A 26943-nucleotide genomic window follows, 5' to 3' on the forward strand; every position below is an offset into this window, starting at 1 on the left:
CCCCTCCTCCCATAGTTTTCAAGCTACCAAAATAAGAGCAAACTGAGAAACCATTATGGCATTAAAAAGTTCAACTTCCTACTTGTACAGGTTTAAAAAGCATAGTCTTGGAAATGTTCCATAAGGGTGCACATTATTTAGTGTTTTTCGATGATAAATGTAATTGGGTCGCTTAGAGTAGATGCTGACATCAATTAGACACTTTCAGTTGATGGATCTATGCTTAGACTCAACTTGTATGAGCCCTTTCAAGTCTGTGACATTTATTCTTGACTACAGGAATTGAGTTTATTTTATGTATGAGGCAGACCTCATAATATATTTGTTATGGTCACAAAGTGGTTGAGAAGATCTTCTGCACAGCAGGAGGAATCCTTGTGTTCTGCAGTTCCTAGCTGAAGTCTTGATCTTTCTATTGACTCCTTCTTCTTGTACTTTAATAATAATAATGGATGACTTTGTGCCAATGTAGCGGGCATGGAGGCGAGGCCTGGCACTTCCCCCACGGGGGAGAGAGATGAAAATATGAAATGGAAAGCATGTTGGAAAGAAGGATATCTCAATCCACACTCCCAAATTCTGTGATGGCAAGGTTGAACAGGAGTGTTGAGACCTGGGTAAAAGGTTTATTTGCTGTTCTGTCTCTACCTTGGTGTGGTATGTAGTACAGTGAAACCTCAAGGTGTTTAAAAATAAATGAAGGCTATAACTTGATAATCCAAAGGAAATCATGCCTGAAATGACTGCAGGGCTGCGTGAATTCAATCTTTGCAGTTTCCTATTTTCAGTGTGCATTCCTACAGACATCTCCTTAGATTTGGTCAGGTGTCCAAATGTATATTAAAGTGAACACAAGCCTGAGGCTGAGAAAGTACCAAACAACCTGCCCCTCCCCTTTCCCCTGTGTGCTCACTCAACACAAACTCAAAACATAGTAATAGGGAAGAAAACAACATAAAAATGAACTTAAACTTCTTTGCACAGCATCGCTGTTTAAGTGTGCAATATATAAAATGTTAACTGTAATGTGAAACACATTACATATTATAAAACAGGGTCTTGCACCAGAAAGTAAGATACTTTCATAGATGGGAGTGCATTTTAGTGTCAAGGACAAACAGTTTGAAGACAAGTGCTGGGTTTAATGCTGCAGTCAGATATTTCTGTGTCATATTGGCTATACAATTTAAAGTCACAATTCATTTTTTAAAAATTATAGCTGTTTGAGATTTAAAGGACAAAACCAAGCCTCAAATCCAAACAAAGTTACCTTTCCATACTTTTCCTTCTTTAACACTGATGCATATTATGAATCTAGCTCTTGTTTCCATCATTTTTGACAGTTCCCTCTCATCAGCAATTTGTTTTCTAATCTATTTGTTTCACTTAAGTGAGGCTGACCACAATCTGGTGAATCTGGAATCCAAACTCCATTTTAGGAATTTGAATTCAGATCTCGATTTCTATTCATTTATGGCCTCATTGTGTATTCCAAAGTAGGTTGTTTTTTTCTTTATTTACTCCTTCATGATCAGTGCTTAAAAATACCCAAAGCCTACACTTGGCTCAGTCAGTTAATGTCATGGGAATCGGACAAATCCTACAATCTATAAACTGTTAAGGTCCATGCCTGGCGTTGCCTAACCAATAATTCTGAGTTAACCTTGTCTTCCTCCCTACTCTTTAACCTTGGTGTCATTTGTCTTTATCATGGTTCTTTAATTTAAAAATAATCCAAACTTTGATCAACGTAAGATATGGAAGATGATTCTATTCCACGTTTGTTCAATTAGGGGGTCAATGGGTGTTTGGGGGATTATTCATTCAAGCTGATTTCAAAGCTGGATCTCCAGTATATTCCCTATGTTTTGAGTAGGTCTCCCTCTGAGCAGGGGGCAGTAGGGGATTGTTGTGTCAATGGGCAATGTATTCATTGTATCAGCAGCTGCCAGGCTAATCAGGCTGCCTTCAACTGGTAATGATCTTTCGGCAGCCTTCCCAAGGGGTCAAATAAAAAATAAACAGAACTACAAATAGGAGATGGAATCCTTATCGGTAGCCATTGTAAAGAATCATCTGGAGTGCAATAAATCTGTGATTAGGAAACTATCTTTCTTCCACAATGAATAAAAACATCATTTTATCTTCAGCACATTTTGCTTATCTTTTTCCTTTTTCACAAATCAGTTTGAATGGGATGTGCCAATAATGAATATTTTGTTGCATGGAATGACAGCTGCATGCTGTATGAATGCTGTGTGTGTGTTTTGAAGAAAGGTTGTTTTCTCTTCACCAGTGATAAAGGAGCTGTTAATAAGAGGAAGGAAGCAGAGCATTCGGTAGATTTTTTTCCCTAAGTGTCCAACCCACAATGCTTCGATGCAATGATTTTGTTACACTTGAATGTGTGTTCCATGCATCTGGTTGGCCATGGTGTGAAGGTTCTGAATGCTCCAGAGGATCCTTTTCTGATGCCCAACTAATGTCACTCCAATTCTGCAGAGGTCACTAGAAATTGGCAGGAAAAAAGTAAATCAGAGCGACATATTAAGACAATCGGCCAGATCATTTTTTTGCATGTTTATTCCATGGACGTTCTTATTTCTATTAGGGTGACACCAAATGACACAATTCGCTCTGAACACTTGGGCATACTGAGGCAAAATTTTAACACTGCACAACAAAAATGTTGATAAAGACAATGTTGGGCATCTTTAGTCTTCCAATATTTAAATGCTAATTTTGTATTGTAGACCATCCCAATGGCCATAACAAGGAGGTTACGGGAGGTGACTGAAGCCATGATCAAGGAAACTTCTGAAAGTGGAGAGCAAAATAACAACACAAAGGGGTCTAGGCAAAGTTTTCCAGCATGCAAGTTCATGAGGCAGGGTACAGCAAAACCACGGACAGATTAGAAAATGAGGACTTTGAAATGAATGTCCTACAGGATGGGGAGCCAGTGCAGGTTGGTGACAAGTTGTGTGCTGGGCAAGGGAGACTTAGCATGGAAGAGTCTGCATTGTAAAGATTTGTAGAGGTTAAAGGATAAATTTATGATGATGTCTTTCATAATGAGTTCTTTTGAGATGCAATATATTGAGATGCACCACGGTACAGGAAGCCATTCAAGCGGGGGGGACTAAATAGAAATGTAGTGGTAACAGGAGATTGTATAGTCAGGGGGATAGACACAGTTCTCTGCAGCCAAGAGCGAGAGTCCAGAATCCTGCGTTGCCTGCCTGTGATATCTGCTCTGGGCTAGAGAGGAACTTACAGTGGTGGGGGGAAGGATCTAGTTGTCATGGTCCACGTGGGTACTAACGACATAGATAGGACTAGGAAGGAGGATCTGCATAGGGAGTATGAGCAGGTGGGGATAAATTAAAAAGCAGAACTTCAAAGGTAATAATCTCTGAGCTACAAACAAATTGATGTAGGGTAAACAAGATTAGAGAGGTGAATGCGTGGCTCAAAGACTGGTGTGGTAGAAATGGGTTTCGATTCATGTGGCACTGACACCAGAACTGGGGAAAGTGGGAGCTGTACCATTGGGACGAGTGCTCTGATGGGTTGTTTCACTAAGGAGGTAAAAAGGGCTTTAAACTAAATAGTGTGGGGAAGGGATCATGTGAGAGGAAATATGGTAAATCAAAGGGAAACAAGGAGGTAATAGAGCAGGGTAGTGATTTGGGTAATGATGTCCAGAGTGTGCAGGAAGGGTCAGAGCATACAAATGTAAGAGTGCACCAGCAGATAAAGCCAAAGATTGCCGAAATGGTAAAAAGACAGAATTAAAGGCTCTGTATCTGAATGCACACAGCATTCGTAACAAAATGGATGAATTGTTAGCACAGATAGAAATAAATACGTATGACCTGATAGCCATTACAGAGACATTGGGCTGAATTTTATAAGCCTGCCCTGACATTGGGGGGGCGTGGCGGGGGTGGGGGGTGGGCCGGAAAATATTTCCGGGAGAGGCCCGCCACAAGCCTCAATGCTGGGAAGGCCTCATTGCGTTTTACAGGCGGCCACCACGCTGCTCAGCAGTGGAGCCTTCATTTAAATATTTAAGTAAATTTAAATACATGCAAAAGCACTTACATTGTCCCGATGGCCTTCCCATGCCGATATTCCGGCTGCTGGCCGGAACAACCGCGCCTTTGGATCTATGTTTGTGGATCCGAGATGTGACGCTGGTGGGGAGGGGGGAGGAGTGAATTTTTCAGGACCGGGGTGGAGGCAAGTGGCGAAAACTAAAGTGATCGGTTGCTGGAATGGTGGGAAGGGGTTGAGGGTCAAAGGGAATAAAGTTCAGGGGGGAAAGTACGAGATATGAATAAAAGTTTTTTTTTCTGGGGGGAGAGGGCAATTTATATATAGATCACACATTGTGGGGGGAGCGGGAGAGGGGATTCAAAGATGTATGAAATTTTATTTTTATTTCCTGGACACTCGGACCTTTAAAAATTTAAATGCCAATGAAGGGCTTCAAGCCCTTTAAAAATGGTGCCAGAGCCTGCACGGTGGCACCGAACGCCATTACCGGGTACTGAGTGGTCCGCCCCTCCTCCCCATGTAAATGACCCGCCGCACGAAATATCGTGGCGGCTCAGCGACGCACAAATCTGAATATTAACAGTCCCCGGTGTCAGGGGTCATGGTGGGGGGGAGCCAGAAAATCCTTCCGGGAGAGGCCCGCCACGGACCTCAACGCTGGGAAGACCCCACCCCATTTTACCGGCGGCGGCAATGCCTTGTGGCGGCACCCCCCTCTCCACCACCCACCGCCCCCACCGCTCGGTGCCAGAACCTTAATTTCAAGATTTAAATACATTTGAATCACTGAATAATTACTTACCTTTCTACAACAGCCTTCCCACGCAGATCTTCTGGCCAATTGCCAGAGGTCCTGCGCCTTCGGATTACCATTTGGAGATCTGAGGCGGAACACCGGTGGGAGGGGGCAGGATTAAAGTTTTCAGGGTGGGGGGAAGCAGGGAAAACTCTTACTATTGGCTGAGGGGATGGTGGGAAAGGGTTGAAGGTCAAAGATATTAAAGTTTGGGGGAGAAATTTCAGGACCAGCAAAAAAGTTTTTTTGGGGGAGTGAGGGAAATAAATAACTGTTTGGTGATTGGCAGCATTGGGGGGTGGGGGAGGAGGTGGAAGAGGGGCTTCTATCTTTTATTGAATGTTTAAATGCCAGCAGCAGCACCAGGCAACGGATCAGATCTAAGCTCTGCAGTCCTGCCACATCCAGCCGTGAATGGTGGTGGACAATTAAACAACAGGAGGAGGTGACGCCACAAATATCACCATCCTCAATGATGGGGGAGCCCAGCACATCAGAGCGAAACATAAGGCAGAAGCATTTGCAACAATCTTCAGCCAGAAGTGCCGAGTTGCTGATCTATCTCGGCCTCCTCCTGAGGTCCCCAGCATCACAGATGCCAGACTTCAGCCAATTTGATTCACTCCACATGATATCAAGAAATGACTGAAGGCACTGGATAGTGCAAAGGCAACATTCCGGCAATAGTACTGAAGACCTGTGCTCCAGAACTTGCAGCGCCCCTAGCCAAGCTGTTCCAGTACAGCTACAAAACTGGCATCTACCCTGCAATGTGGAAAATTGCCCAGGTAATTGTCCTGCACACAAAAAGCAGGACAAGTCCAACAAGGGCCAATTACTGCACCATCAGTCTACTCTCAATCATCAGTGAAGTGATGGAAGGTGTCGTCAACAGTGCTATCAAACAGCACTTGCTTAGCAATAACCTGCTCAGTGACCCTCAGTTTAGGTTCCACCATAGCCACTCAGCTCCTGACCTCATCACAGCCTTGGTTCAAACATGAGCAAAAGACCTGATTTCAAGAGATAAGGTGAGAGTAACTGCCCTTGACATCAAGGCAGCATTTGACTGAATATGGCATCAAGGAGCCCTAGCAAAACTGGAGTCCATTGGAATCAGGGGGAAAACTCTCCACTGGTTGGAGTCATACCTAACGCAAAGGAAGATGGTTGTGGTTGTTGGAGGTCAAACATCTCAGCTCCAGGACATCACTGCAGGAGTACCTCAGGGTAGTGTCCTAGGTCCAACCATTTTCAGCTGCTTCGTCAATGACCTTCCTTCAATCATAAGGTCAGAAGTGGGGATGGTCGCTGATGATTGCACAATGTTCAGCACCATTCATGACTCCTCAGGTCCTGAAGCATTTCGTGTAGAAATGCAGCAAGACTTGGACAATATCCAAGCTTGGGCTGATAAGTGGCAAGTAACATTCGCGCCACACAAGTGCCAGGCAATGACCATCTCCAACAAGAGAGAATCTAACCATCTCCCCATGACATTCAATGGCATTACAATCGCTGAATCCCCCACCATCAACATCCTTGGGGCTACCATTGACCAGAAACTGAACTGGAGTCGCCATATTATACCATGGCTACAAAAGCAGGGCAGAGGCTAGGAATCCTGCAGTGAGTAACTCACCTCCTGACTCCCCAAAGCCTGTCCACTATCTATAAGGCACAAGTCAGGCGTGTGATGGAATACTCTCCACTTGCCTGGATGGGTGCAGCTCCAACAACACTCAAGAAGCTCGACACCATCCAGGACAAAGCATCCCACTTGATTGGCACCCCATCTACAAACATTCACTCCCTCCACCACCGACGCACAGTGGCAGCAGTGTGTACCATCTACAAGACGCACTGCAGCAACACACCAAGGCTCCTTAGACAGCACCTTCCAAACCCCCGACCTCTACCAACTAGAAGGACAAGAGCAGCAAATGCATGGGAACACCGCCACCTGCAAGTTCCCCACCAAGCCACACACCATCCTGACTTGGAACTACATCGCCATTCCTTCACTGTCGCTGGGTCAAAATCCTGGAGCTCCCTTCCTAATAGCACTGTGGGTGTGCCTACCTCACATGGACTGCAGCGGTTCAAGAAGGCAGCTCACCACCACCTTCTCAAGGGCAATTAGGGATGGCAATAAATGCTGGCCCAGCCAGCGACACCCACATCCCATGACTAAATAGAAAAAAAATTAAATGCAACTTGCAGTTCTCTTTCAAAAATTTAAATGCTTGTAAGAGCTTGAAGCCCTTTAACAATGGCACCTGTGTGGTGGCGCCAGATGTCACTGCCGGGGCCGGTGCGTCTGCCCCCTCTACATCATCAGAGGCAGTCGCTCCGCCCCTTCCATGTTCATAAGCCGCCGCGTGAAATATTGAGGAGGCTCCGCGAGGACTGCCATCTTTGAAGCGCACCCTAGGTTAAAAGGTAGGACAGTAGAGATGCAGTGGCAGGCATTTAAGGAGATATTTAATAACTCTCAGCAAAGCTTTATCCCAGTGAGAAAGATTCTTTGAGAAGGATACACCATCCATGACTAAATAAGGAAGTTAAGGATATTATCAAATTAAAAGAAACACTGTACAAATCTGCAAAGAATAGTGGTAGGTCAGAAGATTTAAGAACAAGCAAAGAATGATGAAAAAAAATTAAGAGGGAGAAAGTAGAGTATGAGAGAAAACTAGCTAGTGATATAAAAAGATAATAATTTCTACAAGTATTTAAACAGGAAAAGAATAATTAATGCTCACATTGGTCCTCTAGAGAGTGAGTCTGGGGAATTGATAATGGAAAACAAGGCGTTGCACAGGTATTCTGTGTCTGTTTTCACTGTGGAAGACTTGAAAACTTGCCAATGATAACGGAAAATCAAGAGGTGAAAGGGAGAAAGGAACTTAAAGCAATCACCATCACCAGGGAAAAGATGCTGGGAAAAATATTAGACCTAAAGTCTGACAAGTCCCCAGGACCAGATTGCCTGCATCCTCAGGCCTTAAAAGAAGTGGCTGCAGGGACAGTAGAGACTTTGGTTATAATATTCCAAAATTCCAAGATTCTGGAAGGGTCCCAGAGGATTGGAAAATAGCAAATGAAATACTTTTATTCAAAAAAGGAGTGAGATAGAAAACAGGAAACTATAGGCCAGTTAGCCTAACACTTGTCATAGGGAAATTACTAGACTCCATTATTAAGGAGGTATAGCAGGATACTTAAAAAATCATAATGGGATCAGACAGAGCCAACATGGTTTTGTGAAAGGGAAATTGTGTTTAACTAATTTATTCGAGTTCCTCAAGGAAGTAACAAACAAGGTGGATAAAGGGGAACCTGTAGATGTGGTGTACTTAGATTCCTAAAAGGCATTTGATCAGGTATCACTTCAAATGTTACTACACAAGAGTGGTAACATACTAGCCTGGATAGAGGACTGGTTAGCTAACAGGAAGCAGAGAATAGGGATAACTAGGTCTTTTTCAGGTTGGCAAGCTGTAGCTAATCCAGTGCCACAGGGATCAATGTTGGGGCCTTAACTATTTACAATGTATATCAATGACTTGAATGAAGGGCCTGAATGTATGGTAGCTAAATTTGCCGACGACACCAAGATAGGAAGGAAAGTAAGTTGTCAAGAGGAGGTTAAAAGTCTAGAAAGTGATATAGATAGGTTAAGTGAGTAGGCAAAAATTTGGCAGATGGAGCATAATGTGGGAAAATGTGAACTTGTCCACTTTGGCAGGAAGAATAAAGAGGTATGCACTATTTAAATGGAGAGAGATTGCAGAACTCAGTGGTACAGAGGGATCTGGCTGTCCTGATACATGAATCACAAAAAGTTAGTATGCAGGTACAGCAAGTGATTAGGAAGGCAAATGGAATGTTGGTGTTTATTTCAAGGGGAATTGAATATAAAAGTAGGGAAGTTTTACTACAGCTGTACAGGACCTTGGTGAGACCATATCTGGAGTACTGTGCACAGTTTTGCTCTCCTTATTTGAAAAAGGATATAATTGCATTAGAAGCAGTTCAGAGAAGGTTCACTCAACTAATTTCGTGGATGAAGGGCTTATCGTATGAAGAAAGTTTGAACATGTTGGGCCTATACCCATTGGAGTTTAGAAGACTGAGAGGTGAGCTTATTGAAACATATAAGATCCAGAGGGGACTTGCTAGAGTGGATACTGGGAGACTAGAACTAGGGGGCAGAGTTTAAGAATAAGAGGTCTCCCTTTTAAGATGGAGATGAGGAGACTTTTTTTTCTCAAAAGGTCGTTGGTCTGTGGAATTCTCTTTCCCAGAAAGCAGTGGAAGCTGGGTCACGAAATTATTCAAGGCTGAGTTAGACAGATTACTGATAGACAATGGAGTCAAGAGTTATGGGGGGCAGACAGAAAAGTGGAGTTGAGACCACAACCAGATCAACCATGATCTTATCAAATGGTGGCGCAGGCTCGAAGTGCCGAATAGCCTACTCCTGTTCCTGAGTCCTATGTTCCTATATTCCTATTTGGGACTAGCTCTATTCAGAGGGTAACAACTAAAGATGTTGGGGTAGAATATCTGTGGGGTTCTCCAATCTCCTGTTGAGGTTGCTGTGGGAGAGTGTAAGGTGGCCTATGGAGATTCCAGGTTGTTTTGTGCAGCACCAATCTACAACTTATTACTGTGAAAAACTAAGGGAGAAAATTTGTGTTTTTTTGTTGCAAACTTGTAAACTTGTTTATCAAGAACACTAAAAATGTCACAGAAAGTGTATATTTGCCTTAATTGAGATCTACAGTCAAATTGGAGCCCAACAAGTGAAACCTCTTCAAAATGAAGCCATTTATTGTGAATAATAGGAGCCCATCCATAGAATATTCACAATAAATTGGCAGATATATATGTAATTAAGATGTTAAAATAGACAGTACTTTTTCTCAGAAGAAGCAATGAAAAACAGGTTTTTGTAGACATATTTGTTAATTGACTAGGCAGAATATCAAGCCTGATAGCGATTGAGGTTTGAATTATGTAACGGTTAACCAGATATCAGTTTTGAGACTTGGTCACTCTCTCTGCCAGCTGGTTAACCAACTAATCTCAAAACTCTTTCCTCATATGTGCAAACAGAAATCAGATGGAAAAAAAGCTCCTCATGCTGACAGAATGCTCAGAAAGAAAGCAAAATCAAAAGGCTTACCCCTCGAGCCCTATTTAGGTTTAAAACCAAAGTACATTTTTGCAGTTAATCCCTGCCAGGTTAAAATTGGTCAAAAACTCCTCAAGAAGCAGTTTTGGATTCCCTTGCTGTTTTCTCCTGCAGCTTAGTGAAGCTTGTTTCCATTTCTTTCATCCTTCATCGCTTAGTGTATTTGACCAAAGAATTACATTGACTGCATCTGTGATGATGTCCAGTTTGACTAACTTAAGAGAGTATAAATTTGGGGACTTATATTGTACTGGGAATTAGTAACAAAATCAAAGGTTAATTTTGGTGACTAATGTGTTAAATTAAAAATGGTGCAATTATACTTTTAGTACCATTTTCAGGATCCTAGGAAATCCGAACCATTCATCATCACCGCTTACAGTACCTGCTGTTTATATACACAACAGTATCCAGTGTGGCATAACCAGCTGATGCGAAGTTCTCCTTGTATTGGCCCATTTTGATACCATCAAGCCATTCATCTACTGTGGTGATGGCCGACGAGTCTGGAGTACATGGATCCTGCAACGAATTGCCTGACCTGAGTACATATGAAATAAAATTCTGATGAATAAAGTTGAAAACCTTTCCCAGCAACTCAATACGTGTTTCTTTTTATTATGTATTTGACTTTTGAAGATAAGCTTTCTATTTTCATATTATGTCCATTAAATCTTACCAAGCTGCGTCGTTGGCTAATGTTTTGAGGCAACTGGGGTTTCGTATCAGCTTGTCCAGAATGTTCACTATCTGACCAAACTTGGGTCTGTCTCCCCGTGCTTTCTGCCAGCAGTCTAGCATCAGCTGATGAAGGACAGCAGGACAATCCATTGGCGCTGGCAAGCGATATCCCTCATCTATTGCTTTAATCACCTGCAGAGGATAGAAATGCTTTACTCTGGCTTTCACTTATTAAATATCTGTCATCTACAGTTACTGGTCCTTGCAGCATTGCCCAAAGAGCTGCTTAATATTCAAGTTTCAACCATTCATAGGCAATAAATAAATAGAGGTTACTAGACTCAATAAACAGTATAGCAGGCTCAGCTTTGGGTAATATCTGAACATTCCTTAAGTATTTTTCTTTTTTTTTAAAGTATTAATTGTATTGAATATTCTAGTCAATATTCAGGAAGATACAGCTAGCTCTCAGCAAGTACATACAGATTAAATTCAATTGTGGTACAGGGTTCTGAATGTACTCCAAATGAATCATGATTGCAATATGTGCGTTGCGAATTAAAATGGTTCTTCTCAAAGAGCAACCAACAATCTCGATCTCTTCCACATTGTTTCAACTGAGCCTCCAGCACAATCTTCAGAGTTTTGAATGATGCACCAACACAACCTCAATCACTAACAGCAACAAGAAAAATATTTGGAACAGTTGTTCACAAATTAATTTTATAAACCTGGGCTGACAGGAAGAAAAGGCTCAGCTGTGCAAATGCTTGGTGAAAACTTTAGAAAGAAACTCTTTAGAATGAATTCAGGTTATAACAGGGCACTGTCTGTAGTGGTAGTCACCAGTTGTTTGATTGTTGCATCAGTTGTTAGGCATTCAAACAGATACAAAATAATAAAAAAACAGATAGTTTGGATGAAGGAGATAAGTTGTCCCATTGAATCTCAACCTCCCAGAAAACCTCTGCCACGTCCTCATTAGAGAATCTAGCTGTTTATTCAAGGATTCCAGTGTGCAGACCTCTACCATCCTTTGTGGGAGCCGAACTAAGCTGTTCCTCCTCACTCAGTCTTCCTATAAAAATGGATGTGTGACTTTTGGAGGCGGTTGTAATATTTATGTTAAGAGTTGTTGGTAATTGGTTGCATTACTCCTTTTGACTGAATACAACTTTTAAACTTGCAGTCAAAATGATCACTTGCAGCACAATGCATTGCTTGACTTGCAACTATTAAACTGCAACAAATTCATTGCGATAACTATATATTAGGCAGGCATTTCACACTTTTTTTTTTCACTGGAGATTTTGTCTTCAATTGTCTGCCTTCTTGGGAGATTCAGTTCAGGTTCAGTCTGTGATGATGCTGAATGAGCTAAGTGGTATTTTCTTGGCCTTTATTCTAGGATAAGGCTGAAGCATTTGCAACAATCTTCAGCCAGAAGTGCCGAGTTGATGATCCATCTCGGCCTCCTCCTGAAGTCCCCAGCATCACAGATGCCAGACTTCAGCCAATTCGATTCACTCCACGTGATATCAAGAAACGACTGAAGGCACTGGATACTGCAAAAGCTATGGGCCCTGACAATATTCCGGCAATAGTACTGAAGACCTGTGCTCCAGAACTTGCAGCGACCCTAGCCAAGCTGTTCCAGTACAGCTACAACACTGGCATCTACCCTGCAATGTGGGAAATTGCCCAGGTATGTCCTGTACACAAAAAGCAGAACAAGTCCAACCTGGCCAATTACCGCCCCATCAGCCTACTCTCAATCATCAGTAAAGTGATGGAAGGTGTCATCAACAGTGCCATCAAGCGGCACTTGCTTAGCAATAACCTGCTCAGTGACCCTCAGTTTGGGTTCTGCCAAGGCCACTCAGCTCCTGACCTCATTACAGCCTTGGTTCAAACATGGACAAAAGAGCTGAACTCAAGAGGTGAGGGGAGAGTGACTGCCCTTGACATCAAGGCAGTATTTGACCGAGTATGGCATCAAGGAGCCCTAGCAAAACTGAGGTCAATGGGAATCAGGGGGAAAACTCTCTGCTGGCTGGAGTCATACCTAGCGCAAAGGAAGATAGTTGTGGTTGTTGGAGGTCAATCATCTGAGCTCCAGGACATCACTGCAGGAGTTCCTCAGGGTAGTGTCCTAGGCCCAACCATCTTCAGCTGCTTCATCAATGACCTTCCTTCAATCATAAGGTCAGAAGTGGGGATGTTCGCTGATGATCGCACAATGTTCAGCACCATTCGTGACTCCTCAGATACTGAAGCAGTCCGTGTAGAAATGCAGCAAGACTTGGACAATATCCAGGCTTAGGTTGACAAGTGGCAAGTAATATTCATGCCACACAAGTGCCAGGCAATGACCAACTCCAACAAGAGAGAATCTAACCATCTCCCCTTGACATTCAACGGCATTACCATCGCTGAATCCCCCACTATCAACATCCTAGGGGCTACCATTGACCAGAAACTGACTTGGAGTCGCCATATAAATACCGTGGCTACAAGAGCAGGTCAGAGGCTAGGAATCCTGAGGTGAGTAACTCACCTCCTGACTCCCCAGAGCCTGTCTACCATCTACAAGGCACAAGTCAGGCGTGTGATGGAATACTCTCCACTTCCTGGATGGAGGCAGCTCCAATAACACTCAAGAGGCTCAACACCATCCAGGACAAAGCAGCCCACTTGATTGGCACCCTATCTACAAACATTTACTCCCTCCACCACTGACGCACAGTGGCAGCAGTGTGTACCATCTACAAGATGCGCTGCAGCAATGCACCAAGGCTCCTTAGACAGCACCTTCCAAACCCACGACCTCTACCAACTAGAAGGACAAGGGCAGCAAATGCATGGGAACACCACCACCTGCAAGTTCCCCTCCAAGCCACACACCATCCTGACTTGGAACTATATCGCCGTTCCTTCACTGTCGCTGGGTCAAAATCCTGGAACTCCCTTCCTAACAGCACTTTGGGTGTACCTACCCCAAATGGACTGCAGCGGTTGAAGAAGGCAGCTCACCACCACCTTCTCAAGGGCAATTAGGGATGGGCAATAAATGCTGGCCTGGCCAGAGACGCCCACGTCCCATGAATGAATAAAAAAAAATGATGAAATAAATGACTGTGAGTTTTTCGAGTAAGTAGTTGAAGTCCCAGATGCAATCTATGACCTGTATTTAATTTGTTCAGTCAAGGCAGTATTAGGGGTGCTACAGTTGCTCTGTGTCCCTTGATGAGATGGAGCAAAATCAGCCAGAAATCTCTGTCTTGATTCCTATTTAGTAAACATTGCTGTAGGCACATGTGCATGGGCATCAGGTGCAGATAAGATTAGAATTGGTTGTGGTGCTCCATCCAATTAAATGGCCTGTCAACACTTGACTGTTGAGATTCACCAGGTAAACAATGGACACAGGTTTGCAAGACCAGAGAACAATCTGAATCGCTGCAAGAATCAACACCTTGAGAAAGCAATGGAAGGGAGAAGATTGGCAGAGACCAAACTTTAGAATGCAATGGAGACTCTTATTTGTCACAATGTTATACAGCATATCTCAAGCTTAAATGAACAATCTATAGCATTATGTGTAAAAGTTCTATAAGACAGCATGTGTTTTTGCTACTTACATCCTGATTGGACATTTCCCAATAAGGCCTCTCTCCGTATGACATAACTTCCCACATAACAATCCCGTAACTCCATACATCACTGGCTGAAGTGAACTTACGGTAGGCAATGGCCTCTGGGGCTGTCCACCGGATAGGGATCTTTCCTCCCTGAAAACACATGCAAGGATAAGTCTGAGATACAGTGAATAGATTTATAGAAAACAAAGAAAGATAAATTTAAATTGTTATTTGTGCCTCCTGTACAATGTCTGCTTCGCTTTTGTCGGATTATGATTTTCAGCATAAATGGGGAGAACTGACAGGAACTTTTGGGAGGACAGAAATGTAATGCATTTTCTCTGTGACATTTATGTTTTCTGAGTTTGTGCATCTACTCTCATTGTTGGGGATGGAGTGAAGTCTTTTTCATTCTTTATCGAGTGTCTGAAATTGGGCCTCTGTAAGTGTAGGTCAGACTGAGCACAACACAAAGTAGATTCCATGAATAGATACCCTCACGTTATGCTGATTGTACATCTGACTCAGAAGAAGTCCTTCCTCTGCCACCATTACTTTTATATTTCCCACTCAGTTTATCAATTGCAGTTTTGATTAAACACATCTTATGCTTTGAATTTCCATCTATTGACAACATAGGACGAGAAAAAGCCCTTTTAGCCTCTCAAGCCTCTCATGGCTGATCTGTACCTGAACTCCATTTCCATGCATTAGCTCCATATCCCTTGCTACCCTTACCCTAACAAAAATCTATCTTGAAAGTTTTGAAAGCTCTAATTGTCCCAGTATCTACAGCCTTTTTGGGGGAGAGAATTCCAGATTTCTACTAACCTCTGTATGAAGAAGCACATCCTAATTCCCTTCCTAAATGGACTAGGTCTAATTTTAAAATTATGTTCCATAAGGTTGATTCTTATTTAGATTACGAGCAGACTGCAAGAGGATTTCACTTCACTTAGCCTTCATTTAGAGTGTTGTGGTAAATGTATTAAACTATTCAGTTCACCTGATAACTTAGTTGAAGAATTCAAGCCAAATTTAGTTACTGGGATACAATGAATGAATTGGAGTGATAATTTTGGTTAAGAATATGTCATAAACAGTATTTAAATCCATTGGCTAACATGAGAGAAACAAAATTTGGCACATAGGTCATTGGCCCTAGGTTTTTAAAATTGTGTTCTCAGAATGTGGCATGGTCACAGTTATTGCCCATCCTTAGTGTCTTGAAATGGTTGCAGTGGATCTTCTCTTTGAATTGCTCTATTCCTTCTGGTGTTGGTGTTTCCACAATGATGCTAGTTAGGGAAACCAGGATATTCAACCACTGGAAATGAAGAAATGGTGATAAGGCAGTTAAAGTGTATGAGTTGCTTGGCTTGTAAATAGGGGCATTGAATATAAAAACATGCTAAACTTTTATAAATCTCTAGGTAGGCCTCAGCTGGAGTATTGTGCACAATTCTGGGCACCACACTTCAGGAAGGATGTCAAAGCCTTGCAGAGGGTACAGAGAAGGTTTACCAGGATGACACCAGGGATGAGGGTCTTCAGTTATGTGCGGAGACTACAGAAGCTGGATTGTTCTCCTTTAGAGAAAAGAAGGTGAAGGTGAAACCTAATAGAAGGATGCAAAATTCTGAGGGGTTTTGGTAAAAGAAGTAGGGAGAAATTGTTTCCTCTGGCAAACTGGTCAGTAACCAGAAGTCACAGATTTAAAATAATTGGCAAAAAACTAGAGGGGAAATGAGATTTTTTCCCCCCACAGAGGGTTGTTAAGGTCTGGAATTTGCTACCTGAGTGTTGGAAGCAGATTCTATAGGAATTTTCAAAAGGCAATTGGACATGTACTTAAAGAAGACTAATATGCAGGGTTATAGGGAAATGCTGGGGTGTGGGACAGCTCATTCAAAGAGCCAGCGCAGGTACAGCCAAAAGAATGGCCTCCTTCTCTATGTCCATGACAAGTTTACAGAAATTAGTAAATTAAAATTTCTAAAAATTAAATATTTTTAAGAGGTTTCTAATTAATTGGACGTTCTTACTTCCATACGTCAGGTTGACCACGAGTCCCTTGGGTCTTTCTATTAGATTGCTAAAACCAGGCAGAGAGCTTTTGAGTCCACCAGGTCAATCTAGAAATTATAGCCTCTGAACTAAAAATAATTTAGAAACTTTGCAGGGAGAAAATTCAAAAGAAAGAAAGAAAGAACTTGCATTTATATAGCACCTTTCATGACCTCAGGACAACCCAAAATGCCTTACAGACCTCTACTGCTCTTCAAATAGTGTCATATCATTTATGTATGCCTGGGAGGGAAGACTGGGCCTCAGTTTAACGGGGTTCCGATGAAGGGTCACTGACCCGAAACGTTAACTCTGCTTCTCTTTCCACAGATGCTGCCAGACCTGCTGAGTGGTTCCAGCATTTCTTGTTTTTATTACCTCAGTTTAACATCTCATCCAAAAGATGGCACCTTCAACAGTGCAGTCCTCCCTCACTACTGCATTTGGAGTGTCAGCCTGGATTTTGTGTTCAATTGGGGCTTGAAGGCAGAACCTTCTGACTTAGAAGCAAGAGTGCAACCACTGAGCCACAGAAGACACAATGCATTAATATAGTTCAAGTGCTGACTTTGAACTGCCTTGATGTGTTCACTCACCCTGGTTGTATAGGCTGCTTCTGGATCATCCTCCAGCACTCGTGACAACCCAAAATCAGAGACCTTGCAAACAAAATTGCTGTTCACTAGAATGTTTCTTGCTGCAAGGTCCCGATGTATGTAGTTCATGTCTGAAAGATATTTCATTCCTGAAGCAATTCCTCTGAGCATTCCAACAAGCTGGATGACTGTGAATTGTCCATCATGCTTCTAAATGTAAATATAAAACATTATTAAATCAATTTAATAATTTTATTAGGTACTAACCCTATCGGAAAGGAATAAAACCACATCAAAAGCCGAATCAAATCAGAAATTACCAAATATAGACATGGTATGAACAAGAAATGTCTACAGACTTGAAAGCAGCAGGGATTCTTCTCAGCTCAGCTCAGATCTGACTTCCTATTATATCCTGAGAGAATCACACAACACATCTATTTATAATGGGAGTTTAAACTTGAACAGAATAGAACGTTGCTACAAAACCATAAAGTGAGTCTCTCAGGGAACAAAGTCTTACAAACAGTCCACTTCAAGACTGGGTTGGGGAAAAAGACACTCATTTGTTGTAGAATCCTAGAGCTTTTAATTTCTTCTTTTAGAAGAGGGGAAACATTCAGAAGAAAATGAAACTGAACAGGTGAAATGAGCATTACCTAGGATTTCCAGTAGATATGCAATAGGCTCAAATCATGAAGTGCCGTTTTACCGTCTTGGCTGCAATTTAAATATGTCTCACGTATGGCAATTTTATCTAAACCCTTGATGCACTCTGTTCTTCTGACTTGAGTCTCTTGTGTGAACTCAGTCTCTGGACCCCACTCTTGTCAGGCAAGTCTTTTGTCACTTGAATCCTACTTTGTGGAATTCTATCCACAACTCCCCCTATCTCTCCACCTCTTCCTGCTTCTTCACAGAAGCCACCGTTCTAACCAAATGTTGGGTCATCCCACGCCAATACCCCCTCCCCACCCCACCCCACCCCTATCTCTCCTTCCCCAGTGCCATATTTCAAATGGCTGTCTGAAGCACCTTGGGATTTTTTATATTTTTTATTTAGAGATACGGCACTGAAACAGGCCCTTCGGCCCACCGAGTCTGTGCCGACCAACAACCACCCATTTATACTAACCCTACAGTAATCCCATATTCCCCTACCACCTACCTACACTAGGGGCAATTTACAACGGCCAATTTACCTATCACCTGCAAGTCTTTTAGATGTGGGAGGAAACCGGAGCACCCGGCGAAAACCCACGCAGACACAGGGAGAACTTGCAAACTCCACACAGGCAGTACCCAGAATCGAACCCGGGTCCCTGGAGCTGTGAGGCTGCGGTGCTAACCACTGCGCCACTGTGCCTTCATATAGTGCCTTTAAAGTAACGTGCTGGTCATGTTGTAAACAAGTGGCAGATATCTATGCCTTTTCATGCATGGAAGTTCACCTTAACATAACTTCAAAATAATCTGATTGCTTTTCCTTCTATAAAAATCATACTGCATTCACAAATATACCAACTAAGGAAGATCAAAGTAAGAAATCTGCATCATTAGGAATGAACCAAATAAGGTATTGTTACTTCACAGACTATAAGCTACCAGGTGGTGTATGATATACTGACTTCTCGGTGTCGGTTTTAGTTCTTGTACCCCTTAAAATGGGCAAATTGTAGACCAGCTGCATCTGATGGCCTTTATTTCTGAGCTGGACAAGCTGCACAGGTAATCAAGAAGCCAGGATATAGTTAGCTTCACAGGTAGATCAATTGCCATTTGCCGACATATTCAATACAAGATGGGGTCAAACTCCTATATGATTTAAAGTATCACCTTTGTATCAATATTCATAGTAATTACAGATTAGTGGTTTATATTCTTGTATTTTAGTGACAATCTGGAGATAACTAGTTCAAATTGTTACATCATGTTAGTTTTTACACACTGATGTGGACAATACACACAGTCTGTTAGATATGTATCACCATCCTGGATATCTTATAAATATACCAAATCATTGAGTGCGAATCTTCACAGCTGGCATCACTGATAACTCCTACCCATCACCACTTAACTGAACCAAGTGAATCTCAAGGGAACTGACCCAATTGAGCTATGAAAATCTCAGTGACTAGAAGGCCCCTGCCCTTGTTCCCACTCCCGACTGAATCAAGTTGTCCCTTGAGTGCCAGAAACCAGTCTCTAGCCATCTCATTATTTATCTTGCCATTGTATATTACCAAGTAAATGAAAGGGGTCAAGCACAAGGAACAGATGGTAGTAAAAATGTGATAGAAAAATGGGGTTGGCTGAATGAAAATACAAATGCTAATTTCATGTGATGATACTGAATCACTGAGGAACCATTGATCAATTTTCATTCATGAATAAATCACAAAATCAATAATCATTACTCAGCTAACAATGCAAAGTCTTGCATATGAAATTGTACTGTATTATACAGATTAAATTTCAAAAGCACATTATCTTGAGTTATTTAAAATTAATACAGGAATCAAATTTCATTATTTAAATTGCAGCCCTGTCCTTTATATCTTAAATTAGTCAGCCTAGCTTCCTGCATCATCATCCAATACAGAGAATAAGTCAATCTTCTCACAGAGAGTCTGCAACTCCTTAATTTAAAGCAGCAGCTTGCCTATCATGAGACAAATAAACCAGAAACTTAGGAGATTACCCACCCTTCCACAAATGAGATAAGCATATTTGAATGGACAAAGGACTTGGATGCGTCCACCAACCCAATCTCTAACTCTCCTCTCGCTTAGGTAAGTGCCTATGACTATTCACTCAGGGTCTCTAATCACCTGTAAACTTGTGTTAGATAAGTCTCATACCTCATGTAATATCCCAAAAAGTATTGGGTAATATTACTGAATCGAATAACTGTTTTGGGTGCGAAATGACATAAACTCGACCAATGTAGGGTGTCTCCAAGCTGGCTGACAAAAGACCTCATAGCTTGATCTGAGACTAACTTTGGATACCACTAAACAAGCACATAGGCCTCACTTCTGGAACCTGGTGTTTCAAAATCTCACTCTTGTCCTAGCCAGCTTATACTCTCATGTAGCAATATGTTTTCCATAAAACATTTGGTTGTTGGAGCAAAGTGCAGATTATTTCTTTCAAAATCACTGTACAAAATCTGCCTAAATAAAATACATTTAATTTTAATTTTAAACAGTGTATGCCTTTAATATTAAGGGAAATGGCAAAGAATTGATGGCAGGAAACCAGAGGGGAAAAAACAATGGATGATTGGAAACGGAAGGAGCAACACATTGGCATTATTTGCATTTTAAGTTTGGCAAGATGCGGAGGACTGTTGTACAGCGATACTTATATCCTAAATTCATTGGGTGGCCACGAGGCTGCCTGTCACAATCTAGGCCTCCTTTCTGCCTGTTGACAGCTGTGAAACTATGTGGTACTTCTCCTGGCAGCAGAATACACAAAGAAACGCAAAGCAAAACCAAACTGGGCATAACTACCTTTCAGGCGACAACCAAACATTTTGCTGGGCAATTAGGAGGCAGCAATCATCACACGAATGAAAGCAACTTCTATGTGGGACAAAAGGAGCATAGACTGAATTCATTTCATGCCGCCTTCGAGATAATTTCTGCACTTTCAACAGCACGGGGCAACAGTTAACATTGTAATGCAGTATTGACATAAACCAATGTCATACAGCATTCAGGAAAGCAGTTAGGTGGCAGGGAGGGCAAAATATCTGCATATTCAAATGTCCTTCTTGTAAGAAAATTAAACAGGAAATAAATCTGCTCATAGCAAATCACCTTCATTTGTTTTAAGTACCTAGGCAAAGACTAGTCACTCCTTCATTATCACTTCAATAATAAGTGCCACAGTATTAATGATAAAATAGGCCCTACCCTCAGAAATGAGTCGAGAGATCCATTCTCCATGTACTCTGTTATTATCATTACAGGTTTGCCTAAAGGAGGGAGAAAAGAGCAGTGAATATAAAGTTGCACAAAATGAGAGTTTGCGCTCATTTTATTGTAAATCAGTAAGACAGCATAATCACATTCCATGTTCCCAGTACTCATCAGATTACATACAGAATTGATGATGTTGAACAGTGATTTATCAAGAGATGAAGCTCCAAGTGACATTGTGATCACATAATTCTGAAGCCTATAAAAGAAATAGGCTGTACTGCAGATTCAAAGAACAGGGCTTTTTTTTTATATCGGATACCCACGCATTCAAAATTTACAATTTACACCTCTACCTAGTTCTGGTTTGAAATGAAACTAAATTTGTCAAGTTGCTGTGATGTTAATTGCTGGAAACAACACACGGACAGGGGCATCACCAAAATCATTGCTGAACAAGAAGTAAAGAGACCTTCAATTATCCCATAAAAAATACCAGGATTCACATTCTGCTTTGCATTTATACCTACCTTCGAGACTTCAGTAACATCAGTTGAGGTGGTCTTGGATATCAATACACCTATTGTTTTAATGTTAAACATCAGTTCAAGGCACTAAGCATTTAAATTCAACATACCCTTGACATGCAAGAGACACTGGGTAGTTTGCTGTATCAGCATCAGTTATCAAGCATTTCCAGGTTGTCACGGAACTGTTTTTTCTCCTCTGTTTAAAAACAGTGTGCCTTTAAGACTGAGCACAGTGTGCTAGCAGCTGCACCTGTTTCCTAGGCCACAGCAGGAGCAAGAGAAGGTCACATGGTGTACTGTAACTTTTAACTGTGGATAAAGACTGGTTTCAACCGGTTTGAACTAGAGTCCAGCGAAGCGTGCTCTAAAGGAAGAAGCTGTCTATTTCTCTTAGCAGAAAAACTACATTGAGTTATAGGCTGTGTTATTGCCTAAGTTTTGAACGTATGTGTGTGAGCATGGGGAGGCTTAGGTTAAATAAGAAGTTATAATGTCTTTAGACATAGGTTTATCTTAATAGTGTTAAGATTGAGTTTATTAATAAATAGTTAATTTGTTGTTGTCTAAAGATACCTGGTTTGGTCTGTTTTATTCTGGGGGTTACTAAAGTGTTTAATTTAGCTAATTTCCAATTGGTGCGAAAACTATAATAATACGCTGTGACCTGTGGAGTATTGGGGCTGAATTGACAGTGCATTACTCCCACCTCGGAAGTAACGTATTAATTGGGAGCACGTCTCTGGGATAACATATTAATTGGGTGCTCACGTCAGGGATCATATTAATTGCTCTTGAGTCTGGGATCATATTAATTGCTCTTGCATCTGGGATCATATTTATTGCTCTCGTGTCTGGGATCATACTAATTGATCGATTGTCCGGGATCCAATCCCAATCCACTACCAATTACGTTTATTATAAAAGGAGTAATAATTTTAAAGAGAAAAAATAAAAAGAACCAGGTTTCTTGTGTATAAGTGTTACAACCCAGTAAGAAAGGTGTCTAGGGTTCCCTTTCAGCCTTCACCTGATCTTACCCTAACAGGGTTTAATTTTTTACAACACCGTGTTTTTAGTTCCCTCTTGGTGAATCCTTGTTCACTGCTTTCCAATTACAAGGCAAAGAAACCAACACAAATGGGTTTTCTTGTGTTTAAAGAAGAAAGGTTGAAATTTATTAAACTCAACCTCTAATTCGGTTAATGTCTACAGATACACAACACACCCATGCTAGCATGCATACACGATACATACATGCAGATAGAGACAGAAAAGAGCAGATGAAAAATAAAGTGCAAAAATTTGAGGAATCTCTGAAGAGGGTTTATGTTGTGGTTCTTCAAGCTCACTGTAGAAGGCTTGATTGTAGGTAGATCATGCTTTTTGTTGGGGCCCAATATTCTTCTTAAACATTGTTCACTGTAGGAGACTTTTCTCTCTTGGGGTTCATGTATCTTCAGTGGATTTGGAGTTCCATGAGAAAGAGCCAGACAGCAGAGGTCTATTTCAGTCCAGGAGCATTCTGTAGTCTTTCAGATCAAACTGTTTGTACAATTCAGAAAGACCAGGTTGCCAAGCAGGCATGACCAGCTGATCTGACCACGTCTGTTTGTGGATTCTCTGGTCTTAGCCGACCCTGGAATGTCTCTTCTCACACACAGTACCTAGTGCTCAAAGTCCATTGTGGGTTAAATTGGATAATGGAAGTAACCCCTTTGTCTCCACAAGCACTGTCTGTTAATATGCAAATGTCTTTCTAGGCAAGGGTCTGGTGATTTTTTAAACAAGTTCTTTCTTCACTTCAGCAACAGTTTTCAAATCATTGTTCATATGACAAAATTAATATGCCTCATTCTTGGAGATGGGGGTCTAGCATGACATAAGGGTAAAGGCTGTATCATCGGAATGGCATTAGCAGTTGCAGCAGAGTTTCTGGGAAAGGAGAATGCTTCCCTCTGTGACTTGACAACTTTAACTAAGAATAAACTAAAATAATTGGCAGCACAATTGGGGTTAGAGTTGAAATCAGGGGGTGCCAAAAAAACAGTGATAATTGACATCATAACCCAACATCTGGAATTGGAAGAAGAAGAAGAGGAAAAAGATAGTAAGTCAGAGAGTGATGCAGTGGAATTTGCTAGAATTCGGTTAGAAATGAAAAAAACTTGAGGCTGAGCAAGAATTATGAAAACTTGAACAAGAAAAAGAAACACCAATAACAATAAGAAAACTTGAACTTCAGAGAGAAAGTGAAAAAGAGACGGGATTTGGATTAAAAGAGATGGAGCTAAGACAAAGGGGTAGTCTTGAATCCAGGGAATGTTCTGGGAAGGAAGAATCTGAATTCAATCCAGGACCCAGCGAAAAGCAGTTTAAATTCATACAAGCTCTTCCTATGTTTGAGGAAAGGGACGTAGAGACATTTTTCATATCTTTTGAAAAAATAGCCAAAAATGTGAAATGGCAGAAGGCCAGGCAAAGCAGGTTGATAGGCAGAGCTTATGAAGTTTATGCCATGCTTCCTGAAGCAGATTATGAGATGGCAAAAAAAGCAATTCTCGCTGTGCATGAGTTAGTCTCTGAAGCTTACCATTAGAAGTATCAGAACTTATAGAGATCGACTGGACAGACATATGTAGAATTTAAGAGGGTGAAGCAAGTTAATTTTGACCATTAGATACAGGCATTAAAGATGGAAACCACATATGAGAACCTTCGAGAATTGATTCTCTGGGAAGAGTTTAAAAATTCCAATCCTTCAGTAGTAAGAACTCATGTAGATAACTTAAAAGTTTTGAAAGCAAGGCAAGCAGTGGAAATTACTGATAATTTTGAGCTTGTGAATAAGCCTTCTGTCCGTCACCCCCATAAACCCGAGAAGGATAGAAAGTGGGAGAATGAAAGGAAGGCAAGTAGCCGGGGACAAGTGGAACAGCTGGGAATGCCCCAGGATCACCTCCTCAGGCCAGAAAGGAAGGTGCTGAGGGTAGGAATGAGATTCGCAAGCCGAAGTGTTATCATTGCCACAAAACTTCATTCAGAATGCTGGAAATTGTGAGGTTAACCCATAAGACTTGTTAGGGTACAAAAAACTAATGCAGAGAAAAGAGCTCTGACTGACAGTACAGCAGACCAGGCTGTAGCTTTAAAGGCGGCTGTAAAACCAGATACAAAAACTAAAGTGTGTGTAGAGGTTAAGAATAAGATACCCAAAAGTTATAATGACTTTTTGTCAAAGGGGAAAGTAACTCCATATCCTTTTAGTGAGGCAGGAAAACCTATCATTATGCTCAGGGATACAGGAGCAACCCAAACACTTTTGCTGGGGAAAGGTATAACGTTTCCACCAGAGAGCGCCTTGAACACCGAGAGACTGACTTAATGTTTGGCATAGTAACTGTAGGAGTTGTCCACAGTTTGCCAGTAGAGGGAATTGATCTACTCTTAGGAAATGATTTGGCTGGATCAAAAGTATCAGTTTCTCCTATAATTACAGGGGAACCAAGTGAAAATAAAGAAACGAAACAATTACGAAACAAGTTCCAGGAATATTTCCTGCGTGTGTAGTTACCCAAGCAATGGCTAAACAGGTTCCATTTTCGGAGGTAAAGGTGGCAACACAAACAGATAGCCAAATATCTGAAACCTTATTTGGGGATTTAGATAATCCAAATGAGATGTTTAAACAGATCTTCTATAATTGCAGCATCGCAAGCTGATCCAGAGTTATACAGAACAGCACAGATGGCTCTGACAGAAGCTGAGGCGAAAGGAGTTCCAGAAGGCTATTATATAGAAAATAGGGTTTTTAAGGAGGAAATGGAGACTGTCTCATAGACCTATGGATGAAGACTGGACAGTTGTTGAACAGATATTGGTACCACCTAAATATCGCCAGGGATTATTAAGGTTAGCACGTGACATTCCTTTTGCAGGACGTAGGGGGATTCGGAAGACTAAATCACGCATAAGTCAACATTATTATTGGCCAAGCCTTACAAAGGACGTGAGGCACTTTTGTAGTGCATGCTATACATGCCAAATGGTGGGAAAACCACAACCTACCATAAAACCGGCACCACTAATTCCCATACCAGTGATTGAGGAACCATTTAGCAGGGTATTGATAGACTGTGTAGGACACTTGCCAAAAAAATGTGAGACATCAATACACACTTACTATCACTGAAATCGATACTCGATTTCCAGAGGCCATTCCTTTCAGGACAATTACTGCTGATATATTAGTCGAAAAATATTAGTAGAAAAGTTAACCCAATTCTTTATGAGATATGGATTACCACTTGAAGTTCAATTGGATCAAGGCTGTAATTTCATGTCTAAGATATTTCAAGAAGTCATGGGCAGTTTGGGTCTCAGACAGTTGAAATCTTCAGCATATCACCCACAGTCACAGGGAGCTTAAGAGAGGTACCACCAAACTGTCAAAACAATGATTGGAACATATTGTCACGTATATCCACATGACTGGGACAAAGGACTAGACTTTCTTTTATTTGCCACCACAGATTCACAGAGTCAGTCTACAGGCTTCAATCCTTTCGAACTGGTTTACGGACATGAAGTAAGAGGTCCTCTAAAACTCGTCAAAGACAGATACTTAGAACAAAGGAATGAATCTCAGATACTAGACTATGTATCTTTGTTACGGGAAAGGCTCACAAAAGCTTGTGGTGTGGCTCAGGAACACATTAAAGCAACACAAGCCAATATGAAAAAATGGGTAGACAAGAATGCAAAGACCCGCAATTTTCAACCAGGGGATGAAGTATTAGTGTTCTTACCATTACAGGGGGAAATCATTAAAAGCACGGTTCAGTGGCCCATAGAAAGTGATCAAAAGAGTGGACAAGATAGATTGCTTGATTGACACCCCTGATTGCCGGAAGAAGAACCGGTTCTGTCACATCAATATTCTTGTAGGGAGGAGGCTAAGCCAGTACAGGTATGTCAGGTAATAGAGACTTAAAAGGATAGTGAGGATGAGGTAGAAGGAGGCCTAGACAATTCCCAGATTGAACCTCCAACTATTAGATTAGCAAATACAGAATGGCTAGGAAAATTGGACAACATGCTTTTGCACTAAGAGGCAAAACAATGTGAAGACCTAACCAGGCTTTTCACATTTAAAAGAGTCTGTAGGGATGAGCCAGGATGTACAACCTTAGCCACACATGATGGATATAGGAGAATCTATTCCTTTAAAGCAACATCCTTACCGTTTAAGTCCGGACAAACAAGCCCAAATAAAAACAGAAATCCAATACATAAAATAAAAGCAAAATACTGCAGATGCTGGAAATCTGAAATAAAAGCAGGAAGTGCTGGAAATACTCAGCAGGTCAGGCAGCATCTGTGGAGAGAGAAGCAGTGTCAACATTTCAGGTCTGTAATCTTTCATCAAAACTGGCAAAGGT

The 26943-nt window shown here is 41.5% G+C and overlaps 1 protein-coding gene across 1 annotated transcript in view; it reads right to left on the reverse strand.

Moving 5' to 3' along the window:
* Window positions 1-2098: 2098 nt before the first annotated feature.
* Window positions 2099-26943, reverse strand: part of epha4b (eph receptor A4b) — a 426015-nt gene continuing 401170 nt past the window's right edge. Inside the window, exons 12-17 of the mRNA XM_068042004.1 lie at window positions 20970-21031; window positions 17047-17256; window positions 14384-14533; window positions 10741-10934; window positions 10447-10602; window positions 2099-2508 (exon numbers count right to left, since the gene is read on the reverse strand). Coding sequence (XP_067898105.1) covers window positions 2394-2508; window positions 10447-10602; window positions 10741-10934; window positions 14384-14533; window positions 17047-17256; window positions 20970-21031 — 887 coding nt within the window. The 3' untranslated portion in view covers window positions 2099-2393. The remainder of the gene's footprint in view (window positions 2509-10446; window positions 10603-10740; window positions 10935-14383; window positions 14534-17046; window positions 17257-20969; window positions 21032-26943) is intronic.

The sequence above is a fragment of the Heterodontus francisci genome, chromosome 11, assembly GCF_036365525.1.
Source record: "Heterodontus francisci isolate sHetFra1 chromosome 11, sHetFra1.hap1, whole genome shotgun sequence".
Taxonomy (NCBI): Eukaryota; Metazoa; Chordata; class Chondrichthyes; order Heterodontiformes; family Heterodontidae; genus Heterodontus; species Heterodontus francisci.